Below are 21,355 nucleotides of genomic sequence, written 5' to 3' on the forward strand. Positions count from 1 at the left end.
GACAAAAGTGTTATTGGCCACTATTCAGTTCTTTACATTGTATAGCGGCAGATATAATAAATAAACTTAGTATTTCTTTGTTCAGGGTTACTGATAAGGAGTGGAATGCTCCGAAACTGGTACAACCCAATAAAACACGTTGATCAAAGTGTAGAGTGAACTGGGCCCCCCTTGAACTTAGATTTCGAGAAATTAAACAATTTTCGGAATATTATATTTATTTATCGTTAAGCGTGCATGACTCAAAGTTATACCACGAATAACGTTTCCTGAATAATTTGAATTGTATTTTCTGTTATAGAGGAAGCGATGTTATTGCCCTGTAACATTGTTGAACTATAAACACATTAGTTATCTATGTACAGGTTAATGTAAAAGCAGAGATTTTGTTAGTACAAAAAAGTCGTTCATACGAAAATAATTCTCCAAATAATTAACATCAGTTTATGGTGTTAATAATGATCAGACTTCTAGTAATGATCGATATTTAAGTAGTCCAATTTGGTTACTCAGCAAATGAAAAATAAAAGCATTGCAATTATATTTTTATGTTTATTTTTAAATTTCGCGCAAAGCTACACGAGGGCTATCTGCGCTAGCAGTCCCTAATTTACCAGTGTAAGACTAGAGGGAAGGCAGCTAGTCATCACCACCCACCGCCAACTCTTGGGCTACTCTTTTACCAACGAATAGTGGGATTGACCGTCACATTATAACGCCCCCACGGCTGAAAGGGCGAGCATGTTTGGTGTGACGGGGATTCGAACCCGCGACCCGCAGACTGCGAGTCGAGCGTTCTAACCACCTGGCCATGCCGGGCCCTTTTTTTTATGTTTCATGACTTTCAAATTAATGCTCGTCACCTATGAACACACCATCTTCACCATGACAGGAGTATTTACTTAACATTTGTTCGTCAATAATAAGTAATAATAATTAATTCCGATCAGAATAAGCTATGTACTTATAACGAAATTAATATTCAACTTGGTCATCAGTATATTTAGTTATGTATACTTTACTCACATATCTACTTATAAAGATTAGAATGAGTTGTTTAATCAGTTGGGTATCCTTGCTGTTAACGACATTTTCGACCGTAATCCCAATAATATCTCACGACTCTCGGCAAGCTTAGGAGATTTAGGTTAGTCCTAAATACAGATCCTAAGCTAACAATGCGAAACAATCGTTGTAATAGAAATAAAAAATAATTACTTTCGTTACACTAACTGTTATAACCAATATTGTTAATGAAAGCAACAATAAACAAACAAGTAAAACGAATTATTGTTTCTCATTTCCTGCTTTGTATTTTCAGTTCCTTTACAAGTTCGGATTGAGCCCCATTCTTTAGTAGTGCTGAGTGGTGGGGTAGTAACACTCACTTGTAGCATATCGGGACATCCAATCGACTCGATTGTCTGGACAAAGAACTTTCGCCCCCTGGTGACAAATGAGAGAGTTATTCTCCGAGGAAAAGATGTGCTGCATATAAGTTCTGTGCAGAAAGGAGACCAAGGGATGTACCAGTGTTTTGTATACAGTCATGGAGACAGCCATCAAGCTACAGCTCAACTTGTAGTTGGGGGTGAGTTGGTGAAATACGAACGTAATTTCGTATAACTTGGAGCGTTTATGTTTCCTTCACTGCTTGGTTGAGCGTGTCTTAAATCGGAAATATTAAGACCCTGATTAAATAGCTCTACTAGTATTCCTTCTTTAAGTCTAGAATTACCGATAGAGGTCAAGACTCTACCGGCTATTTGAAAATATTTACTTGCGGGTTCATAACGTTATTAGTTAGACGGTCTTTAAAAACATACAATATTGCAGTTAACTCCCAGTAATTATTGTTCTAAATATTTTATCTGGAAGACGATTGATTTCATAAAATGGTTTAGTAGGTTCTGTACATGGAAGACGATTGATTTCATAAAATGGTTTAGTAGGTTCTGTACATTCGGTGTTTCAACAGGCTGAAACTTAAAATCAACTCAATATGATGCATTATGGGCTCCAGTGGTTGTGAACGTTAACTTGTGGGTTAACTTGGTCCATTAAAGACTGTATTGACATATACAATAAGGAAAGTCAGGCATGAGAAAAACGCCGAATGCATTCTAATACTATCCAATATAATACATTTTCCTACCAATACCATTTTCAGCATTATTGTTTTCTATTGACACAGGAGCGAGTTGTACGGTGCATAAGTTATACAGTTACTTCCACCTTAATCTTACCCATAATATTATATTAGAGGTATATAACTTTACTGCCCCGAATAATCTCACAGATTATACACTTCCTCTAATCGTAAATTTTACGTTTTTATTATGACAACACTCACTGATAGAGGATTTCTAGAAATATTCCAAAATGTTGTTTGTTTATTTATTGTTAAGCACAAGGCTACGCAATGGACTATTTGTATTATGCCCACAACGTGTATCGAAACCCGATTTTTAGTGTTATAAGACATGAGCCACTGGGGGAGTCTTCCTGAAAAACACGTAACTGTAATTTTGAACCTTGATTGTTTAAAAAGTAATAATGTCTCTGTTAAAATGTGTTTCCCAAAAATAAAGTAAAAACTGAATACACTTTAACAGATGTTCCTCCAGTTTTGCACCAGACATTTCCAGACAGGAAGGTCCATCCTGGAGCTTCGGTTTCCATGCTTTGTACAGCTTCCGGTCATCCACCACCGGAAGTAACGTGGGAAGTCGACGCACAGCCGCTTCCAAAGCTCGGGCGCTTCCACAACGATAACATCTATAGAAATGATGGGATGGTATTTAGTTATCTAAACATCAGTAACCTTCGAACCCAAGATGGAGGTGTGTATCAGTGTACAGCGACGAACCCCGTAGACTCAGTGACCCACTCCAACAGACTTGACGTATACGGATCGCCGTTTATTCGTCCCATGGTCAATGTCTCGGTAGTGGAGGGGCAGCAACTGACCATAAACTGTCCAGTATCCGGTTATCCTATTCACAGTATAACCTGGGAAAAAAGTAAGTTCTTATGGCTTTATATTAGACTTTAAATCAAATGGAATAAAGATTTATTCTAATAGGCTTAAATAAAACGATTTTTTTTTCTCTAACTATTGAGTATTTCGTGTTCCAAGACAGTTTTGTAGGCACGTGTAGTCACGATTAACGTTTCGTGTTGAACATCTTCGTACACCTCCATTAGATCTGAACGAGCTCGACGCTTAAGTGAGACGTTATAGTTTTCAGTATATAGATTTCCCTATCCACTGTTCTCCATCAACTTAAACAATGGTGAGTTAAGTCTATGACTATAAATATCCAACGATATTTACACAATATGTAAAAAAGTATTCTTCTGCTGTAAGAATACACATGGACAACCATTAAATGCAGTGTTTTTCTATAGATAGAACTATATATTTGTCGCATATTCGCTCTTGAGGTTCTTTAAACCAATAATACAACTTTATATAGACCTTAAAGGGGTTTTCAAAGGAATTATTACAATTTATCCATCAATCTTTACTTATTGTTAACTGTTGCATATTTAAAGCATTTCTCTTTATCAAAATTACTATAATATATATATATATATATATATATTTATAATTTATTTAATTTCCGAGATTTATTTTTATCAAAAAAAAACTTTAAGTCAGCTTGGGATAACAGAGCATCACGGTTTATAGTAGATTTTATCTTTCAGGCGGACTACAACTCCCCGTTTCTAGTAGACAGCTGGTCTTTCCCAATGGTACCTTAGTTATCAACCAGGTGGCGAAAGATTCAGACCAAGGAAAGTACAAATGCACAGCACGAAACTTAGAGGGCGCTTCAGACTACCAAACTGTAAATGTTAATGTGATAAGTAAGTGAGAACTAATAACTGATTTTTGGCTCTTATGTTTTTATGTGTGTATTTTATGCAATTAGATTGCAAAAAAAACTTCATAAATAAAAGTAAAACCATAATGAGAAAAAATTTATTTGTATTTGAAATCGTAATGTTAAGTTTAAAGTATAATTTTTTTCTCAAATGTATTTGAATTTACTGATAGGGCTATTTCGAGCTTTAAAAAAAGCAATGCTTTTTTGTATCCAAAATAAAAAGTGGCCACGTATTAGTTTGATTATTGGATTTCGCATAAAGCGATACCAAACCTGTCTGTGCTACATGTAACGGGACCCGAACCACGAAATCTCAGCTCCATAGTCCATCATATAACCTAGAAAAGTGGTCACACTGAATGAGTCAAACGTTCCTTTACAACACACACGTATGTAAGAATGAACTGAAGGGACACAATAACATCATTTTCAATGAAATGCATGAAAACAATAACGACATTTGGAAATGTTCAGAAAAACTCTAATAAACAAAGGTTTAAAATAGTCTTAATACAAATTATATTTATTTGTGATGAAATATTGACCGGGTTAATAGAGAATCATACATAATGAAGTTTTCCCGAGCCAACTTCGTTACTCAGCATGAAAGTTAATTAAATCATCTATAAAAAATGTGTTAGCGTACAGCTAAGCCTAACCTATCTTACATACACAGTAGTATTAAGCATTAGTTTTATGCTAACAATTTATGGACTCTATTATTATTAAGATTTAAAAGTTTGTACCCAATTTTTATTGCCCGTGGAATCTTTGCTGAAGTTAAATGAAATATATTTTTTGTGTAAAATGTTTTAAAATGTTGTGAATGATGAAATGGTGATCAAAGGGTTAACTGTTTTTGTTTGAGTTTGTTTTTATTTGATTTTGTCTTGGTTTGAGGTGTATTTAGCTTGTTTTTGTTGAGTTCCGCCGGAAGCTACATGGGGATCATCAGTGGTAGTAGTCCATAATTTTGGAATGTTAGGCTAAAGGGAATTTAAAATATAATTTTTCGCCAACTGTCAAAATAAAAGGCTTTTACTTATACTTCTAAAATATATATATATATATATATATATATTGTGTTGCTGTTGGGCTTAGGATTCTTCTACAGTCGGTGTCTGTGACTTTTTGGCGATAAATTGAACGATATGTTTTCAAAATAGTATATATATATTCAGAACAAGTTATCGTATGTACAATAAATTCTTCAACCCTATACATATTATGGACATATCATAAATACTATATATGTAGTTCTCTTCTTCTTGTCAAATATCCACTTAGGCCTATTCAATTACCTTACAAATTCAGTTGACAAGCCAAACTATCTTCACTATTTCTATCGCACTAGTATTCTGTGTGTATGATTAACTTACAATTGTGGCGTGAGTTACCGTAATCGTTTGGTCCTCTTTCTTCTGAATATCCTTTATTCCGTTTGTCAAAGAGCACTTAGGCTGATTCATTTACTTTAGAACCATACTTTGACGGAATAAATTATTTTTCTTATCTCCTTTTCTATTATTAGTCTTACTCTAACATATTAAATATTAGGCCTATGTTAATCGTTGATGTTATTGTTGTTTGTTATTAAGCACAAAGCTACAAAAGGGCTATCTGTGCTCTGCCCACCATGGGTATCGAAACCAAGTTTCTAGCAGTATAAGTCCGCAGATATACCACTGTGCCACTGGGGGCTTCTTAATCGTTAGACCTATCTTTTCTACGGTAGTTAACTTCACGCCGAACTTTTCCTTGACTGTAACTTTACTCTCTTCTGCTATTGTCTGTCTGCTGTTTCCGCTCGTCTCAAACTATTTATATCTTTATCACCTAATCGTCTGCCCGCCATCTAGAAATCTCTATGTTCTCGACGTCAATGTATTGCATGCGACGTTCGATAGTCTCAACATCAATGATTATAAACACAACTTCTTACAATCGTCTGCATTTAAATCTTATTATAACAAAAACTAAACAATAATGAAACATTCACTCACAAACTAAATTAATCAATTATATCTAAATTAAACAGTTTTTTATATTATGACAGGAAGGTAATTGGTCAACACCACCTACCGCCAATCTTATCGGTCGAATAGTGGGATATCACCGTCAGCCTTACAACGCACCAACCGCCCGAAAGTGTGAAGTTTTTGTTTTTGGCAGTAACTGGACGCGAACCACAGAGTAACAGATCCAGAGTCAAGCACGTTGACGACAAGTTCGTGGTCGCCCATCCCCTCCTCCCCAGAAAAAAAGAATAATAAAAAACGCGTAAACTAGTATTAAGCCAATTCTAATGTTTTTTATTTGCAAGTAATTTAACCTGACTACTAAATTTTTGTGGATCAGTCATCTCTTGTATACTCACTACAGGAATCACTCTCAGGATTCCGGCGTAATAAGCTATCAAGCTTCCTTCTATTTGTTTGTTTGTTTGAAGTTAAGCACAAAGCTACATAACGGGCTATCTGTGCGTTGTATTCTAGCGTTGTAAATCCGCAGACATACTGCTGTGCCACTGGGAGGCGCTTACCTGTGAGCAAGTGGGAATGGACGGTAAAAAACTCGTATTACACCCTTTTCATATAACTAGAAAAAATTTCAACTCATCGATTGGTTGTAAAAGCGCGAGCTGTTGTGTTATTTCGACTAAAAAGAAGCCTATACTCACTGTCCAGAAAATAATATTCTACAAAACACTATCTAAAATGCACTTTTTTTGTTGTGCATTAGATAACCGATTAGGTAATATATATTTAAAACATTCTCCGAAACAAAAAAACAAAACAAAATGGATCTAAAACTGAGTGTTGTGAAAAATATATTTGCAAATTCTAAAATTTTAGGAAGAACATGATGTATTACACAGGAAAAATACTCGGGCAAATAATTTTTAAAATAGGAACTAAATAATGTTTAAAACAGGAACTACTTTCTTGAAAGTATGTTCTCCCCCCCCCCCAGTAGCACAGCGGTATGTCTGCGGACTTACAACGCTAGAATCAGGGTTTCGATACCCGTGGTGGGTAGAGTACAGATAGCTCATTGTGTAGCTTTGTGCTTAATTACAAACAAACAACTGTGTCCTCCTTTAGCTCAGAGGTAAGCTCCAGAACGCTCATAATGCTAAAAGTAGAGATTACATCCTTCCGGTAGATAGCTCATTGTGTAGCTTTGTGCTTAATTACAAACAAACAAACAACTGTGTCCTCCTTTAGCTCAGAGGTAAGCTCCAACGCTCATAATGCTAAAAGTAGAGATTACATCCTTCCGGTAGATAGCTCATTGTGTAGCTTTGTGCTTAATTACAAACAAACAACTGTGTCCTCCTTTAGCTCAGAGGTAAGCTCCAAAGCTCATAATGCTAAAAGTAGAGATTACATCCTTCCGGTGGATAGCTCATTGTGTAGCTTTGCGCTAAAAAATAAGAACAAGTTTCTTTTAAGAGAATATATTATTTAACACAAATAATTGTACACAAAAGACAGAAAAAATGGTACAAACCTCAATGTGAAAATCGCAAAATGTATCTTAGTAGCAAGGTATCTGTTTCAGTCGAATTGACTCAGTAGCGAATCCCCATCTATAGATCACAGTATGTGTCAAAAACACTTCAATTTCGTCAAAAAAAAATTTGTTTATCAGAAAGTATTGATTAAAATTTAAATAGAGTTTTCAAAAAGATTTGTAATGTTTATTTTGTTTCCATCAGTATGATTGAAATGTGCGTTTAGGTTTAACACGCAATTTTGCAATCAGTTCAAAACGTCTTTTAATACATATATGTTTAGTTTGTTTGAGCACGAAGATACAGAATGGGCTATCTGCGCTCCATCTACCGATTATGTATATATAGTTATAGTTCTTGTCTAATAATTTCGTAGCATAAGGCATAATTCCCCAATCAATAGGTATTCAAATATCAATCTCTCTCCTCTAATGTATTTGTTCAGAGATCGATGAGCGTTTAGTTTACGGACCAATGATCTTCAGATTGTATGTGACTGTCAAATAAAGGCTTAACTCCAATACGATACTTAATATCTCTGTCAGATGAACATTACTTTCTGAAAACATGGCATAAAATAGAAGTAAAACTAGATGTTTGTTTCATACACCAGAAAGTCTTCACGTGCATCAATCGAACATTATAGCTTTTCATTTTCTTTTACTGTTCTATCTTTTTTTTTTTCGTTTTTCATTTGATGAGAGACGTCTTTTGCGGTATAAACAAGAAATTCAGAAAAATTAAGATTTTCTGGACTTTTAAAAGTTTCATTGCTGATAAACATCAATTTCTTCCTTTGTTATTAAGTTAAAAGGTACATAAGGTACTATTTGCGTTCTGCCCACTGCGGGTATTGAAATTCGATTTTTAGCATTATAAGCCCTCAGACTTACCGCGAACCACGAATAAAGTTTAAAATCTTTCGTAGGTAAGTGGAAAATATCATGAAATACGAACCAAAAAAAATTCTGCTAGCTTGTTTGATTTTGTTTAAACGGGAAGCTGCACTCGCTGTAGGAATCAAACCTCGAATCTTAACGGTATATGCCTTTAAGCTTGACTGTGAGACACCAGGAATTTCTAACCCGTGAAAAACTATCTTAGAATTGTAGAAAAACAAAAGAATAATTTTGTCTGATCTTATTATAGTTCGGGCTTCAATATATAAATATCACATGTCAATTATCAGCGAAGACAAAAATACGCTTCTGGCCTAAGTTCATATACATAAGAACTAAATTTGTTACTTGTAACTTCCAACGCATTGATTATGTGAGTTCTAGGAATCTTTATGTTCTTACTGCTCCAAGTAGATATGGTGAAAACATATTAACTGCAAACAAATTAAGAAAGACGTGTTGTAAAACAGCTAGGTTAAGAAGAAGAATTCAAATCGCGTGAAATGCACGAGGAAACCTGAAATTGACAGTTCAAAGTGTGCAACATCTTACAATTTGTGAATTTCATTACACAGTAACTTGTGTCGTGAAAGAAAACGAAATGCACAGTTGATTGTGCCCCACTGGAAAGTTGATGTGGTATTTTCAACTCAATGACATCCTGTGCAACTCGTGGACTAAACGGTCATAGTAAGGAGCCCCAATGATTTCATATAGCCGTTTCTAACTATGAACAGTTGGCCAGAAGGCGAAAAACCAGCCAACAGCGTCCAAAACCGAAATGAACGCTCTTAACCGAATAATGGATTTGACTCTTACTTTTATAACTTGCTTACAGCTGAAAATGTGGCGTGTGTGTTCGTCGCCATTTCGAGAGATCGAACCATGGACCTTCTGACGACTGGAGCCTGGCATAGTCTGGTGGATTTGTACGATCGACTCGCAATCTGAGGGGAGCGAGTTCGAATCCTTTCACCGAACATGCTTGCCCTTTCAGTCGGGGGTTACTATAGTATGACAGTCAGTCCTATTATTCGATTAGAGTAGCCCAAGAGCTGGTAATGGGTGGTGTTTACCATGGTAATGGGTGGTGTTTACCATGGTAATGAGTGGTGTTTACCATGGTAATGGGTGGTGTTTACCAGTTGCCTTCTCTCCATTCTATCAATTCTAAATTAAGGACAATCAGTGCAGACAGACCTCGAATAGCTTTGCGCGAAATCCAACAAACAAACAAACTGACCATTAGAAAGTTCAAGTGTTAGAGTATTTTCCCTAATCTATCGGTTCTTTTTGTCTATCGGGTTTTGGATATTAAATATCTATTTTAGCGTTAAGTTTGAGGAGTTAATAGGATTTAAATCCTATTCCTGATGGCAGTTAAAACAACGATATCAAGTTATCAAATCCTTTCAATATCCACTAAAAAGCTATCACTGGATCACGTAAACTTTGTAATAGATAGACTTATAAGATGGGTTGTGTTCTTTAAAAATGAAAGCAAGTTCATATTGTATTTTTATTAGTACTTCTCGACTAATAACGGTGATTTATGTAATGTATCATTTGTGTTTGTTGTATTTTTCCAAACTTAAAACATAATGAAAAAATATAGAAAGGCTGTCTTAGGATACCCAATATTTTACAAAAGTCACCTCATCCTGTTTTATATTTCACGATTATTTCCCCTCTAACAGACCAAGTTTGAGTGACCTGTGATCATTGACCTTGTTTATGCTGGGTGAATCGTTTACTACGGTTGATCGTTGACTATGTTTTGATGACATAGTTAGTGCAGATGCTTTAGTCTATAAATGAATTTCTTTATGCTGACTTTGCATACTCCATCACAAGAACCACCATTTATCAAACCATAGACATTTAAAACTATATCTGTATCGTCTCTACCCAATGAACCTTTAAAATAATCGTTGTCTCGTAATAATGAACCTTTAAAACAAGCGTTGTCTCCGAACAACAAATCTTTTAGATCTTATAAGGGGCCCCGGCATGGCCAGGTGGTTAGGGCGCTCGGCTCGCAATCTGAGGGTCGCGGGTTCGAATCCCCGTCACACCAAACATGCTCGCCATTTCAGCCGTGGGGGTGTTATAATGTGACGGTCAATCCCACTATTCGTTGGTAAAAGAGTAGCCTAAGAGTTGGCGGGGGGTGGTGATGACTAGCTGCCTTCCCTCTAGTCTTACACTGCTAAATTAGGGACGGCTAGTGCAGATAGCCCTCGTGTAGCTTTGCGCGAAATTCAAAAACAAACAAACAAAACAAACATCTTATAAGTGTTGTTTCCACCCGCTGCCCACGAAAGGTGATTTTTCTGATTTTTATTGCTTGATCTTTTTTGCCTTTTTATTTTGATATTATTTCTCACTATTTCTGTAAATCTCTAGTTTAGATTATATTCTTGGTCCTGTTACTTAATAATACGTGCATTTTAATCCATGATTAAGAAATTTTAATAATATTTCTATAATTTTATTTATATTTATTGTACTTTTTGTTGTTGATGGGCAAATCGGACGACTTATAACACTAAAAACTGGGTTTCGATACCCGTGTTGGTCACAGCACAGATGGCTGTAGCTTTATGCTTGATAACTAACAAACAAACAATTGTTGGTGATGGATTTTGTTGGGCATTTTCTTTATTTTCGTATTTGAAATTATCACTGTGACTTCAAATTTTTTGTCTTGTTTTAATAATTATTTTATTAACGAGTTTATTGTTATTGTGTTCTTTTAGGACCACTAAATATCATGCCACTTTATTTTTTAAACTTTTGCGTTACAATTTCATAATATAATAGAAAAATAAATAAATTTGAAATAAGAATTACAAATGTTTTGCAGTTGTATGCAACTGTTTTAAAATCTTATAACTTGAGATGAACGTGGCTTCCAAGTGGTTACCGAATATTCGTACTGACAATAATGGGATTTGGCCTTTGCAAAGCGCGATTTTGTAACAGCCTAACCCGAACCATGATCCTTCAGAATTATAGTTTTGAACTCTAATCGGATGTGCTGTCGAAAACGTTTCGTATTTTCAGTACTGGATGGATTATAAAAGCATGAGCCACTGCAGTTATTCTGTCAATTGTAGCCGTGTAGGCGGCGGTTTCTGTTGACTGGCTGTCGTTTTTCTGGCCAGTAGTTCAAAATCGTGGTTAGTTATACTTAAATCCATCCTGGGGTTCTCCGAGCTGTCCATCTATTCAATGTAAGTTTAATGCTACTCTGCATAAAATGCTAAAATCCGGGGTTCGAATCCCCGCTGTGGAGAAAATGCAAATAACTTATCGTGTAGCTTTATGCTAAAACAACTACAAGAACAACCTATCCTGCAAAGTTGGGACGACTTACTAAAACGTTCCCCCCGGTGTTTCAGCGATAAGTCTGACGTCTTATAACGCTAAAAATCGGGCTTCAATACCTGCGGTGGGCAGAGCATATTCAACTCATTTTGCAGCTTTGTGCTTAACAACAAACCAACAATAATTTCTTACAAAATTAGAAAGTTTTTCTTATTATCAATGAGCAGTCTGACCACATATTAAGTGAGGGAACGGTGTAGTGTTTCTGGTTATGTATTGACGTTTGTTATTTTTTAATCAAAGACGGATTTACTATTTCCTTTATTTTCTTGAGTTCAAAACATTCTGACATATAATCTGTGTACAGATGAGATAGCTACATTGAATACAGTCAGTCCATCCTTTGATTAACGCATATGTAATTAATACCGATTCCATTGCGTCATAATCGGATCACACAATCTTTCATTCAATTTCCTGAATACATTTTCTGTCTGTGCTTCTTTCTTCGTTGAAATGTATTCCACTGATTGGTTGTCGTTCCAACGTAATTATACAGGTCGTATGAGATGGAAGGAGATTAAAATGAATTTAGTTTTGCATTTGCTAAATCATTTTTAAGCCATTAGTAACAAGAAAAATAAAACACGAGGTGTATGATGCTAAGACCTTGCCTTATAAAATAATCAAGTGATCTTAATATGTTGACTAAGAACTTAAGTATAGCGGATATTCATAGATATCATAAGGCGGTTTTCTTTAATTTTTCATCTAGGTTTTTTACGCTCTTCAAAAGAAAAGATGAAATGGCTTACATCCTGAATGAATCCAAGTTTGTGACGTTCTGATATTAATTGTTTGAAATCTGAGTGTCATCCATAGGCAACTTAGTCCCTCACATCAAAATGCATCCACATTGTTTTTTTCGTAAAAGTGATAAGTCCATTTTACTCCCCTAAAGCCTGTTAGAGAAAAGATTAAATTTTGTTTCCAGACAATTTTATCATGCCTAAAAAAGGAATTATTTTTTTTCCAAACAATTTGATGACTGTAATTAAGATAATGGCATTCGCAGATACTTTAATGATGATCCTTAAATCTTTAGTTTGTTTGTTTTTTAATCCAGAAGAAGTTTGAACTTAACTTCCATTAGATAATGTGACTGTAAAAGGTGATGGAAGACTTCGCGTCAATATATTGATGTTTGTTATGAATTTCGCGCTAGGCTACACGAGGGCTATCTGCGCTAGCCGTCCCTAATTTAGCAGTGAAAGACTAGAGGGAAGGCAGCTAGTCATCACCACCAAGCGCCAACTCTTGGGCTACTATTTTACCAACGAATAGTCACATTGTAACGCCACCACGGCTAAAAGGGCGAGCATATTTGGTATGACTGGGATTCGAACCCACCACCCACATATTGCGAGTCAAGTGCACTAACCACCTGGCCATGCCGGGCTGTTATATTTATGACATTATTGTAAGTATATTTACTCCAGTAAAGCATCCAGAAAAATCCATCCTTCATTCATTTTATTTCGATATTACTACAATCTTTCACCAACAAAGCTGTGAAAATAAATAAAGATTATTCTAGTTCAGAGATTAGATACATTAAAATCACAAAGGAAAAAAAACAATGCGTTTTATAAACAAAAATATATCTAAGTATTGATTTAATAATAAGATTCTACAGCACTAAAAACATATTCAAAACAACCTCATGCAAAATATATTATTAATGGCGTTTCTAAGTTTTTAGGGAATTGAAACAAAGGGTATGAATAATTGGCATCAAATCTTCAGTTTTTTTTTAATTAATTAAATTCCACGTAGTTTCTTGTGTGGGTTAAGCCTGTTTTCTTTGGAGGGACAAGCGCGAGTTATTCCTGAGCGAGCTTCGTCTAGTTCAGAAATGCTTATTTTCTAAAATGCTTTAGTGAACTTAGAAATAGAAGAATTTGGGACCCAGCATGGCCAAGTGGTTAGTGCGCTCGACTTGCAATCAGAGGGTCGCTGGTTCGAATCCCCGTCACACCAAACATGCTCGCCGTTTCAACCGTGGGGGTGTTATAAAGTGACGGCCAATCCCACTATTCGTTGGTAAAAGAGTAGCCCAAGAGTTAGCAGTAGGTGGTGATGACTAACTGTCTTCCCTCTAGTCTTTCACTGTTAAATTAGGGACGGCTAGCGCAAACCAAAGTATGGAAAATGGCTTATCGTGCACAACAACTTATTACTTATGATATTTTTATTTTAAAGTAGAAGCCATACGGCTTCAAAAAAGTTTTTATTGTGTAAATATAAAACGGTTTTTTTTCATTATTTATTATAATTTTAAAAATGTTCCTTGTTGTTTCGTCTCCAAGTTCAAAATGGTTTTTGGCTGTTTATTAAAGATACAAATGAAAGCTGACAGTGACTGGAATTTTGGTTTCACATTAGAAGATCTGGTGGCTAGGGTCTGGTAACTTGCGATCTGCGTGTTGAGGGGTTCAAATCCCATAACAGATCATGCTTGCCATTTAAGGCCGTGGGGACGTTACAATGTGATGATCAATCCCACAATCGATTAGAGTAGCCCAAAATAAGGCGGTTTGTGGTGTTAACTAGTTATTATATCACTTCTAAATTAGGGACGGCTAGCCCAAATAGCCCTCGATTAGCTCTGGGCGAATCTCAACAAACAAATTCATACAGCAAACAAATGTTATTTATAATTTAAACTATTTTTTTATTTTAGTTTGGCAAAGTACATTACTTCGGTCAGTGTTATCGAGTTCCCTAACTCAGTTTATTTTTAGTACTGTGATTCGTAGCCGTCCCTGTGAGAACAGATACACTTTGCCATATATATTCCACTAGTTTTGATTGTGACGTAAACCAGATTATTTTCCTATAGATCAATTTTGTGCTAGAATGTAGAAAAAGTTAAGCATAGAATGCGTTTAGCAAATACATTCTATACCTGAACTGGCTTCTATTTTTTTATATATTTTTTTTTATTTTATTTTTTTGTGGCTCTACCAGTGTCTCAGTGGTACGTCTGAAGGCTTATGACGCTAAAAAAACTTGGTTTTGGTACCCGGGTGGGCACAGCACAAATAACCCATTGTGGAACTTTGTGCTTAACAACAAACAAATAAAGCTTTCTTTGTGAAGGTAAGAGTGTTGGACTTTCGTGTTTCAATCTCCATCTCTGATTATTCTCTTGTCTTTCGATGGATTCACTTTAAGCCCCAGATCACCATGTTCTTTTATACTCTTAATTCAAAGTGAACTAACCCTACATTGATCAATAATCTATGAAGTGAGTGTATTCCTTAAAAAAAGCTCTTTTTCTACGTAAAGAATTAGAATGTCAGTCTTCACCTGTTAGTCTTAGAGTAGTAAACTGTTCATTATACTCACTTGTTTCTTTAAGTACAGAAGCTTAGATGATGAGGCTTCCTTTTTCTTATTCTTCTTGAACACCAAGATGGGATGAACAAAATGTTTCTATTGTAACAAGTCATGAGGTAGCGATCGATAATTTCTCGTATTCAGCTAAAGCTATGAGGCTCATACTTCTCACCATCGCTATTCCGACTCAAAACAAAATCATCAAGGAAAAGGTATAGCTTACTTGGAAGAAATTTATCGATAGGCCTAGTTTTTTTGTCTCAATTGTTTTCTAGAAACTTCTAAAAATGTCGTTCGGTTTCCTTACTGTTTCTTGTCTTTTAGTTGTTGTCCATTTAATAATACATTTCCTCGCCCACTGTCATGATATAAAAGACTGTTTAGTTTAGATATTAGTGATTGATATATTTTTGTGAGTGAATAGTTTATTATTGTTTAGATTTTGTTATAATAAGAGTTAAAAGCAGACGATTGTAGGAAGATTTGTTAAAAATTCATTGATGTTGAGACTATCGAATGTCATGCGCAATACATTGACGTCGATAATATAGAAGGAAGACAGACAATTAGGTGATAACGATAAAAACAGTGTGAGACTAACTGGAAGCAGCAGACAGATAATACAGAACGAAGTAAAGTTACAAAAGGAAAGGCTCGGCGTGAAGCTAACTACCGTAGAAGTGATAGGCCTGACGATTGATATAGGCCTAACGTTTATTATGTTAGAGTAACAGTAGAAACGGAGATAAGAAAAATAATTTATTCCGTCAAAGCGTGGTTATAAAGTAATTGAAATAGCCTGAGTGCACTTTGACAAAAGGAACAGAGGATATTCAGAAGAAAGAAGACCAAACGATTAGGGTAACTCGCGCCACAATTGTAAATGAATCACAGAAGTACTAGTGCGATAGATATAGAGAAGATAGTTCGGCTTGTCAACTGAATTTGTAAAGTAATTGAATAGGCCTAAGTGGTTATTTGACAAGAAGAAGAGAACTACATATATAGTATTTATGATATGTTCATAATATCTATAGTGTTGAAGAATTTATTGTACATATGTTAACTTGTTCTGAATATACATGTATATATTATTTTGAAAACAAGTGAAGTGCGTGTTATTTATCGTTGAATTTATCGCTAACAAGTCGCAGACACCTACCGTAGAAAAATCCTAAGCCGAAAAACAACTCGGTATATATTTTTACTATTAAGAAATATAAGTAAAAGCCTTTTATTCTGACAATTGGCAAAAATAATAATAATATTTTTTTTAATTCTGACAACCACGTGATAGCTTTACAAGTTTCCTTTTCTATAACATTTTATGAACCAATTACAATTTCATCATATGTATAATTGAGCTGACTTTCTACAAAGACAAGAGGACGCCACCTATAACTGGACAGTATAAAGATTCTCGCCATTATTATTCGTTTGTTTGTTTGTTGTAAAGCACAAAGCTACACAATAGACTACATGTGCTCTTTCCACCGCTGGTATTTAAACTCGATTTTTAGCGTTTTAGGCCCCCAGACTTACAGTTGAGCCACCGGTGACCATTATTATTCACCATTGTTACAGAGTTTTCTGTTAAAAGGGGTAAAACTTCTTTTAATGCATTATCAGTTCTAATTGCACTTAGTTGTAAAAGGAACATCAACAAATCCTCTTAATTAAGAGTAATTTATGTGGTTTGCAAGAAGATTCTAGAAAATTGTTATAATATCAATAAGAAAACTGTAATTGTAGCGTGTGAGCAGTGGATCTTAAGTACTTTCAGTAAATGTATAGTCGAATAACTGCGATAACACTATGTTCAGACAATAAATGTTATTTATTTTTAATAAACAAATAAACGTTTGTTTGATACTTTCTCTGAGTTTCTTTTATAAGTTTACATCAATATTCTTCTTAAACCGTCAACATACTTGATGAACTCCAATAGCAAAAAGAAATTCCAGTTTTAATTAAGAAATGATATTTAGTCCTGATATTAATATCTAAAGTGAATTGAAGAGGAAGAGTACCTGGTATTTTCAGCGAATTAAAGAGGATGAATACCTGGTATTCTCAGTCCAAACGGCTATATCTGAGACCACCAGGTTCAAGAAAAGCAGTTGTTCATGTTTAACTTGCTAACCAGAGAAGGACAACCAGCAATACCAACAAAGCTGCTCTTACCCGAATATCGTGGGCTCAAGACTTGGACTTCCCAATTTGCAGTTCAGCACGCTGAGCCAAGCGTATCCTAGTAGTTATGCATATATTAATGAATAAAACAAGCCCAAACAAACAACGAAATTGAAAACGCTAAATAAAAGGGGTATTTTAATGAACAAAACAGTATGTTTGGAAAATCAATATTTAAACAATTAAGCAAATATTAAAATCAAAAGGAAGGATTGCGTTTGTTTGTTTTTAATTATGTACAAAGCTACACAAGGGCTATCTGTGCTCTGCCCACCACGGGTATCGAAACCCGGTTTCTAGCGTTGTAAGTCCGCAGACATAACGCTGTGCCACTGGGGGGCAGGATTGCGTTAAAAACAGCAAATACAAACCTGTGATAAACGATATACTCGTATATATGTATTACAAGTTTTCTAAAGGTTAATGGTGTTAATTTTTTTTTCTTTAAGTTCCCAAATTGTTTTTCCTGTGTTGGTTTTACTTTATATTATTTTTCATTCTTTCTTCCAGCTCCACCCAAAATCACTCCATTTGATCTACCAGCACGTGTTAAAGAAGGCTCTACAATAGTCCTCACCTGCTCCGTCATTCAAGGCGACCAGCCTTTTGTTATGAAGTGGCTGAAAAATAACCGCCGTCTGCCGGTCGATCTCGGAGTTACAGTACAGAAACACGAGAGGTTTACGATTTTAGCCTTGAATAATGTTAAACCTGAACATGGCGGGAACTACACTTGTGTCGTGTCCAATTATGGAGGGACAGCTGGTCACAGCGCTATTTTACGTGTTGATAGTAAGTCTTAAAACCTGTTTACAAAAGGGACTTTCGGTATTAATTATAATATTACTTGCACCACTTGCAAGATGGCTTCAGGATCAGGTTTTAAAACATTTAGAGCTATCTGTATAAAATTAAGTGTCACTTCAGAAGTTAGAGTAAGTGGAGTTTTATCGAAAACAAATTACTTCTGAGCATTAATAAGTTCAATAGCAAAATAAACTCATTGACTCTAGATTTATTATTGTAATAATAATAATCCCTGTAGACTCCCATTGGAGCATAGGGCCCCAACAACACCTCTCCGACGGAAGTTCTTGTTGCAGTAATATTTTAGCAAGTTGGTTTTTACGGGGCGGGGTTGCTAGCCCCGCGCCCAACCCTCCCCCTTTCTCATCCTGGACTTGGGACTAGTCAATGGCATCCCTGCCAGGGAACGAACCCGATACCTTTGGATTAGAAATCCAACGCGCTATCCACTGTGCTATAGGGACACTAATTTTTTTTATAAGGTGTATAAAAAATGGGTGTTAACTATAGCCTAAAATGATCCATGTTAGAATTGGTTGTGTATTTTAATAAATGCATTGATGATATGTATTTATTAAAGTAAAAATATACTTACACACTGAAGTAACACGTTCAAATATAAGGTTTTATATTAACCCACAAACTTTTCAGCTTTCTTAAAGATCTATTCTTTAGGTGCAATGACTGGTTAAATTGGGATTTTAAAAGAGTTGACCTTTTGTGACCCTGCAGCATCGTAGATCACAGCGTAATCCAATCAGAAAACCAGGAACGCTACTGTCTTGAATCATCAAGAGGCAGAACGTCGTTTCGGACCTTACCCCTGGCCTGGTTGGAATTACATCAAATGCCAGTGTTGTAATTCCAGTTAAAAAAACAAGAGTTGAAAAATTTGTGGGTTAAGAAAACCTTATATTTTAACGTGGTATTTCAGCTTATAAATCGATTTGTGTCTTTACTAAGCTACGTTCTACATATACAATGTCACGTTATATCTATACCAAGTCATGTTATGTCTCTATCAAGTAGTGTTATATCTGTCACGACAACTTATACCTACACATAGTCATGTTATACTTATACCAAGTCACGTTATGCTTATAAAAGGTCACGTTATATCTATATCAAATCACGTTCTAGGTATACCAAGATATGTTATATTTATATCAAGTAATGTTATATCTATACCAAGTCACATCATACCTATACCGAGTCATGTTATATTTGTCTCAAGTCATAATTCCCAAGAGAAAGGACATTAAAGCTGCAAACCTATGTCTTAATCAGAAATGTTGTTCTTTATTAGTTAATTCTGAGTTATGTGTTAATCGATGACATATCATGGTGATAGAGGGGGTTAGGTTTTAGGACAGGAGATTGATCATCATCATATTATTACATACCTTATTGTGACTCAGAAAAATAAGAACACTTACGTCATCATACCTCATTTTAGCCACTATGAATTACAGGGATACTTACATCACAATTTATTTAATTATGACGATTTATAATGGAAAGGCACAATATTATTACGTGTTCCTCCTGCATCATACGATACCCGTTTCAAACAAAACCCAGCTCTAATAATCTGCTCAGAACCAGAGTGAATCTATAGTACTGTTATTATTGTGTATACTACATCTATCAGTCTCATTCCTAATCAGCATCACGTAATCTACTCAAGATAAGAATGGGCCTACAGTATTGTTATTTACTGTGTACACTACATCTATCAGTCTCAATCCTGATCAGCATCACGTAATCTACTCAAGATAAGAATGGGCCTACAGTATTTTTATTTATTGTATATACTACATCTATCAGTCTCAGTCAGCTGCATCGTGTGTATACTGCTTTTGTGGTGTTGGAAGGAGCATGGGGGTTGCCTAGTAACAGCAGAAGCCTGGACACCATAATCCTGTTTTAATATTATTTCTGGGTACACTACTTCACCTGAATGACCCAATAAATGCCAGTTGGAGACATATGGCCATAAACTATGGTTTCTTGTTCAGTTCTTAGTTCTCTGAAATGCGTTTGATTTACACAAAACATAAACATTTTCTGTGCTCCTCCTCCTTTGTGTTGGTCAATGTTGACCAGAATGAATTTCGAAATTCGTAAGCAATTCGTACTTAATCTCCGATGTAAGAACTTTACCAGTTAATATTCTACTGTAAGTGAGACCACGAGTGAAACAATGCACGTGAATACGTTGAGAGAAGACTCGTTGCTTTTCACCACACAAGTTTCCATCTCTAGCTTTTCGGAAGCCACGAAGTTGAAACTTGCCACAAACTATCGTCTCCACGTGCACGACATTATCTGTGAGTGTAATTTTCCGTGTCCCAAAAATATCATTATAAACAAGATCATGTCGTTTCTGATATATCCGCCATGTTAAAATGTCTATACACTTTCAGGAGACGTGCTCAAAATCGATACAACACTGAAGTCTTTCGATCCAGATCACCCTCCTCGTGCTCACTATTATTTTTAAAAAAGCTACAAAAGAAAAAACAATGTTGATATCCTCAAAGTTACAATGGCCAGCGACTTTTGGGTCACCATGTATTAATTAGTGATGACTTTTTTTTTTCCAGCACAGTCTTCAATTAGTAAATAAACGATATTTGTTTATTTATAAAAAATAAGGGTTTCGTGAAAATAATAAAAGTCGAGTTTAATAAATGCTTCGTATTTCCGGGTGAATTTAAACTAATATCATTGTTTGTTTATATTTTAAACAGCGCCACCGCGGTGGAAGGTGGAACCAGTAAACACATCAGTTGTTCTAGGAGCCATGGTTACCATTGACTGTTCAGCAGAAGGCTCACCACAACCAATTGTCACATGGAAGAAAGCTTCAGGTATTCACCACTTTCAGTCAAATACCGAAACAATGCAAGTGCTACTGGAAATATCATTTAATTATACCTAGTATTAAAGATTATTATTAGTTAGTATAACAATGCAACAAGTATAACTGACAATTATTAGGTAGTATAACCATGCAACAAGTATAACTGACAACTATTAGGTAGTATAACCATGCAACAAGTATAAATGACAACTATTAGGTAGTATAACCATGCAACAAGTATAAATGATAACTATTAGTTAGTATAACCATGCAACAAGTATAAATGATAACTATTATTCAGTATAACCATGCAACAAGTATAAATGACAACCATTAGGTAGAATAACCATGTAACAAGTATAAATGACAACCATTAGGTAGTATAACCATGCAACAAGTATAAATGACAACCATTAGGTAGTATAACCATGCAACAAGTATAAATGAC

General features: G+C 35.3%; 1 protein-coding gene across 1 annotated transcript in view; it reads left to right on the forward strand.

Moving 5' to 3' along the window:
- LOC106470991 (Down syndrome cell adhesion molecule-like protein 1 homolog) overlaps positions 1-21,355 on the forward strand; it is a 65,108-nt gene that overhangs the window by 24,285 nt on the left and 19,468 nt on the right. The window contains exons 4-8 of the mRNA XM_022399629.1: positions 1,322-1,591; positions 2,616-3,023; positions 3,712-3,873; positions 17,745-18,026; positions 20,795-20,914. Coding sequence (XP_022255337.1) covers positions 1,322-1,591; positions 2,616-3,023; positions 3,712-3,873; positions 17,745-18,026; positions 20,795-20,914 — 1,242 coding nt within the window. The remainder of the gene's footprint in view (positions 1-1,321; positions 1,592-2,615; positions 3,024-3,711; positions 3,874-17,744; positions 18,027-20,794; positions 20,915-21,355) is intronic.

Source organism: Limulus polyphemus, unplaced genomic scaffold (assembly GCF_000517525.1).
Source record: "Limulus polyphemus unplaced genomic scaffold, Limulus_polyphemus-2.1.2 Scaffold4341, whole genome shotgun sequence".
NCBI classification, from domain to species: domain Eukaryota; kingdom Metazoa; phylum Arthropoda; class Merostomata; order Xiphosura; family Limulidae; genus Limulus; species Limulus polyphemus.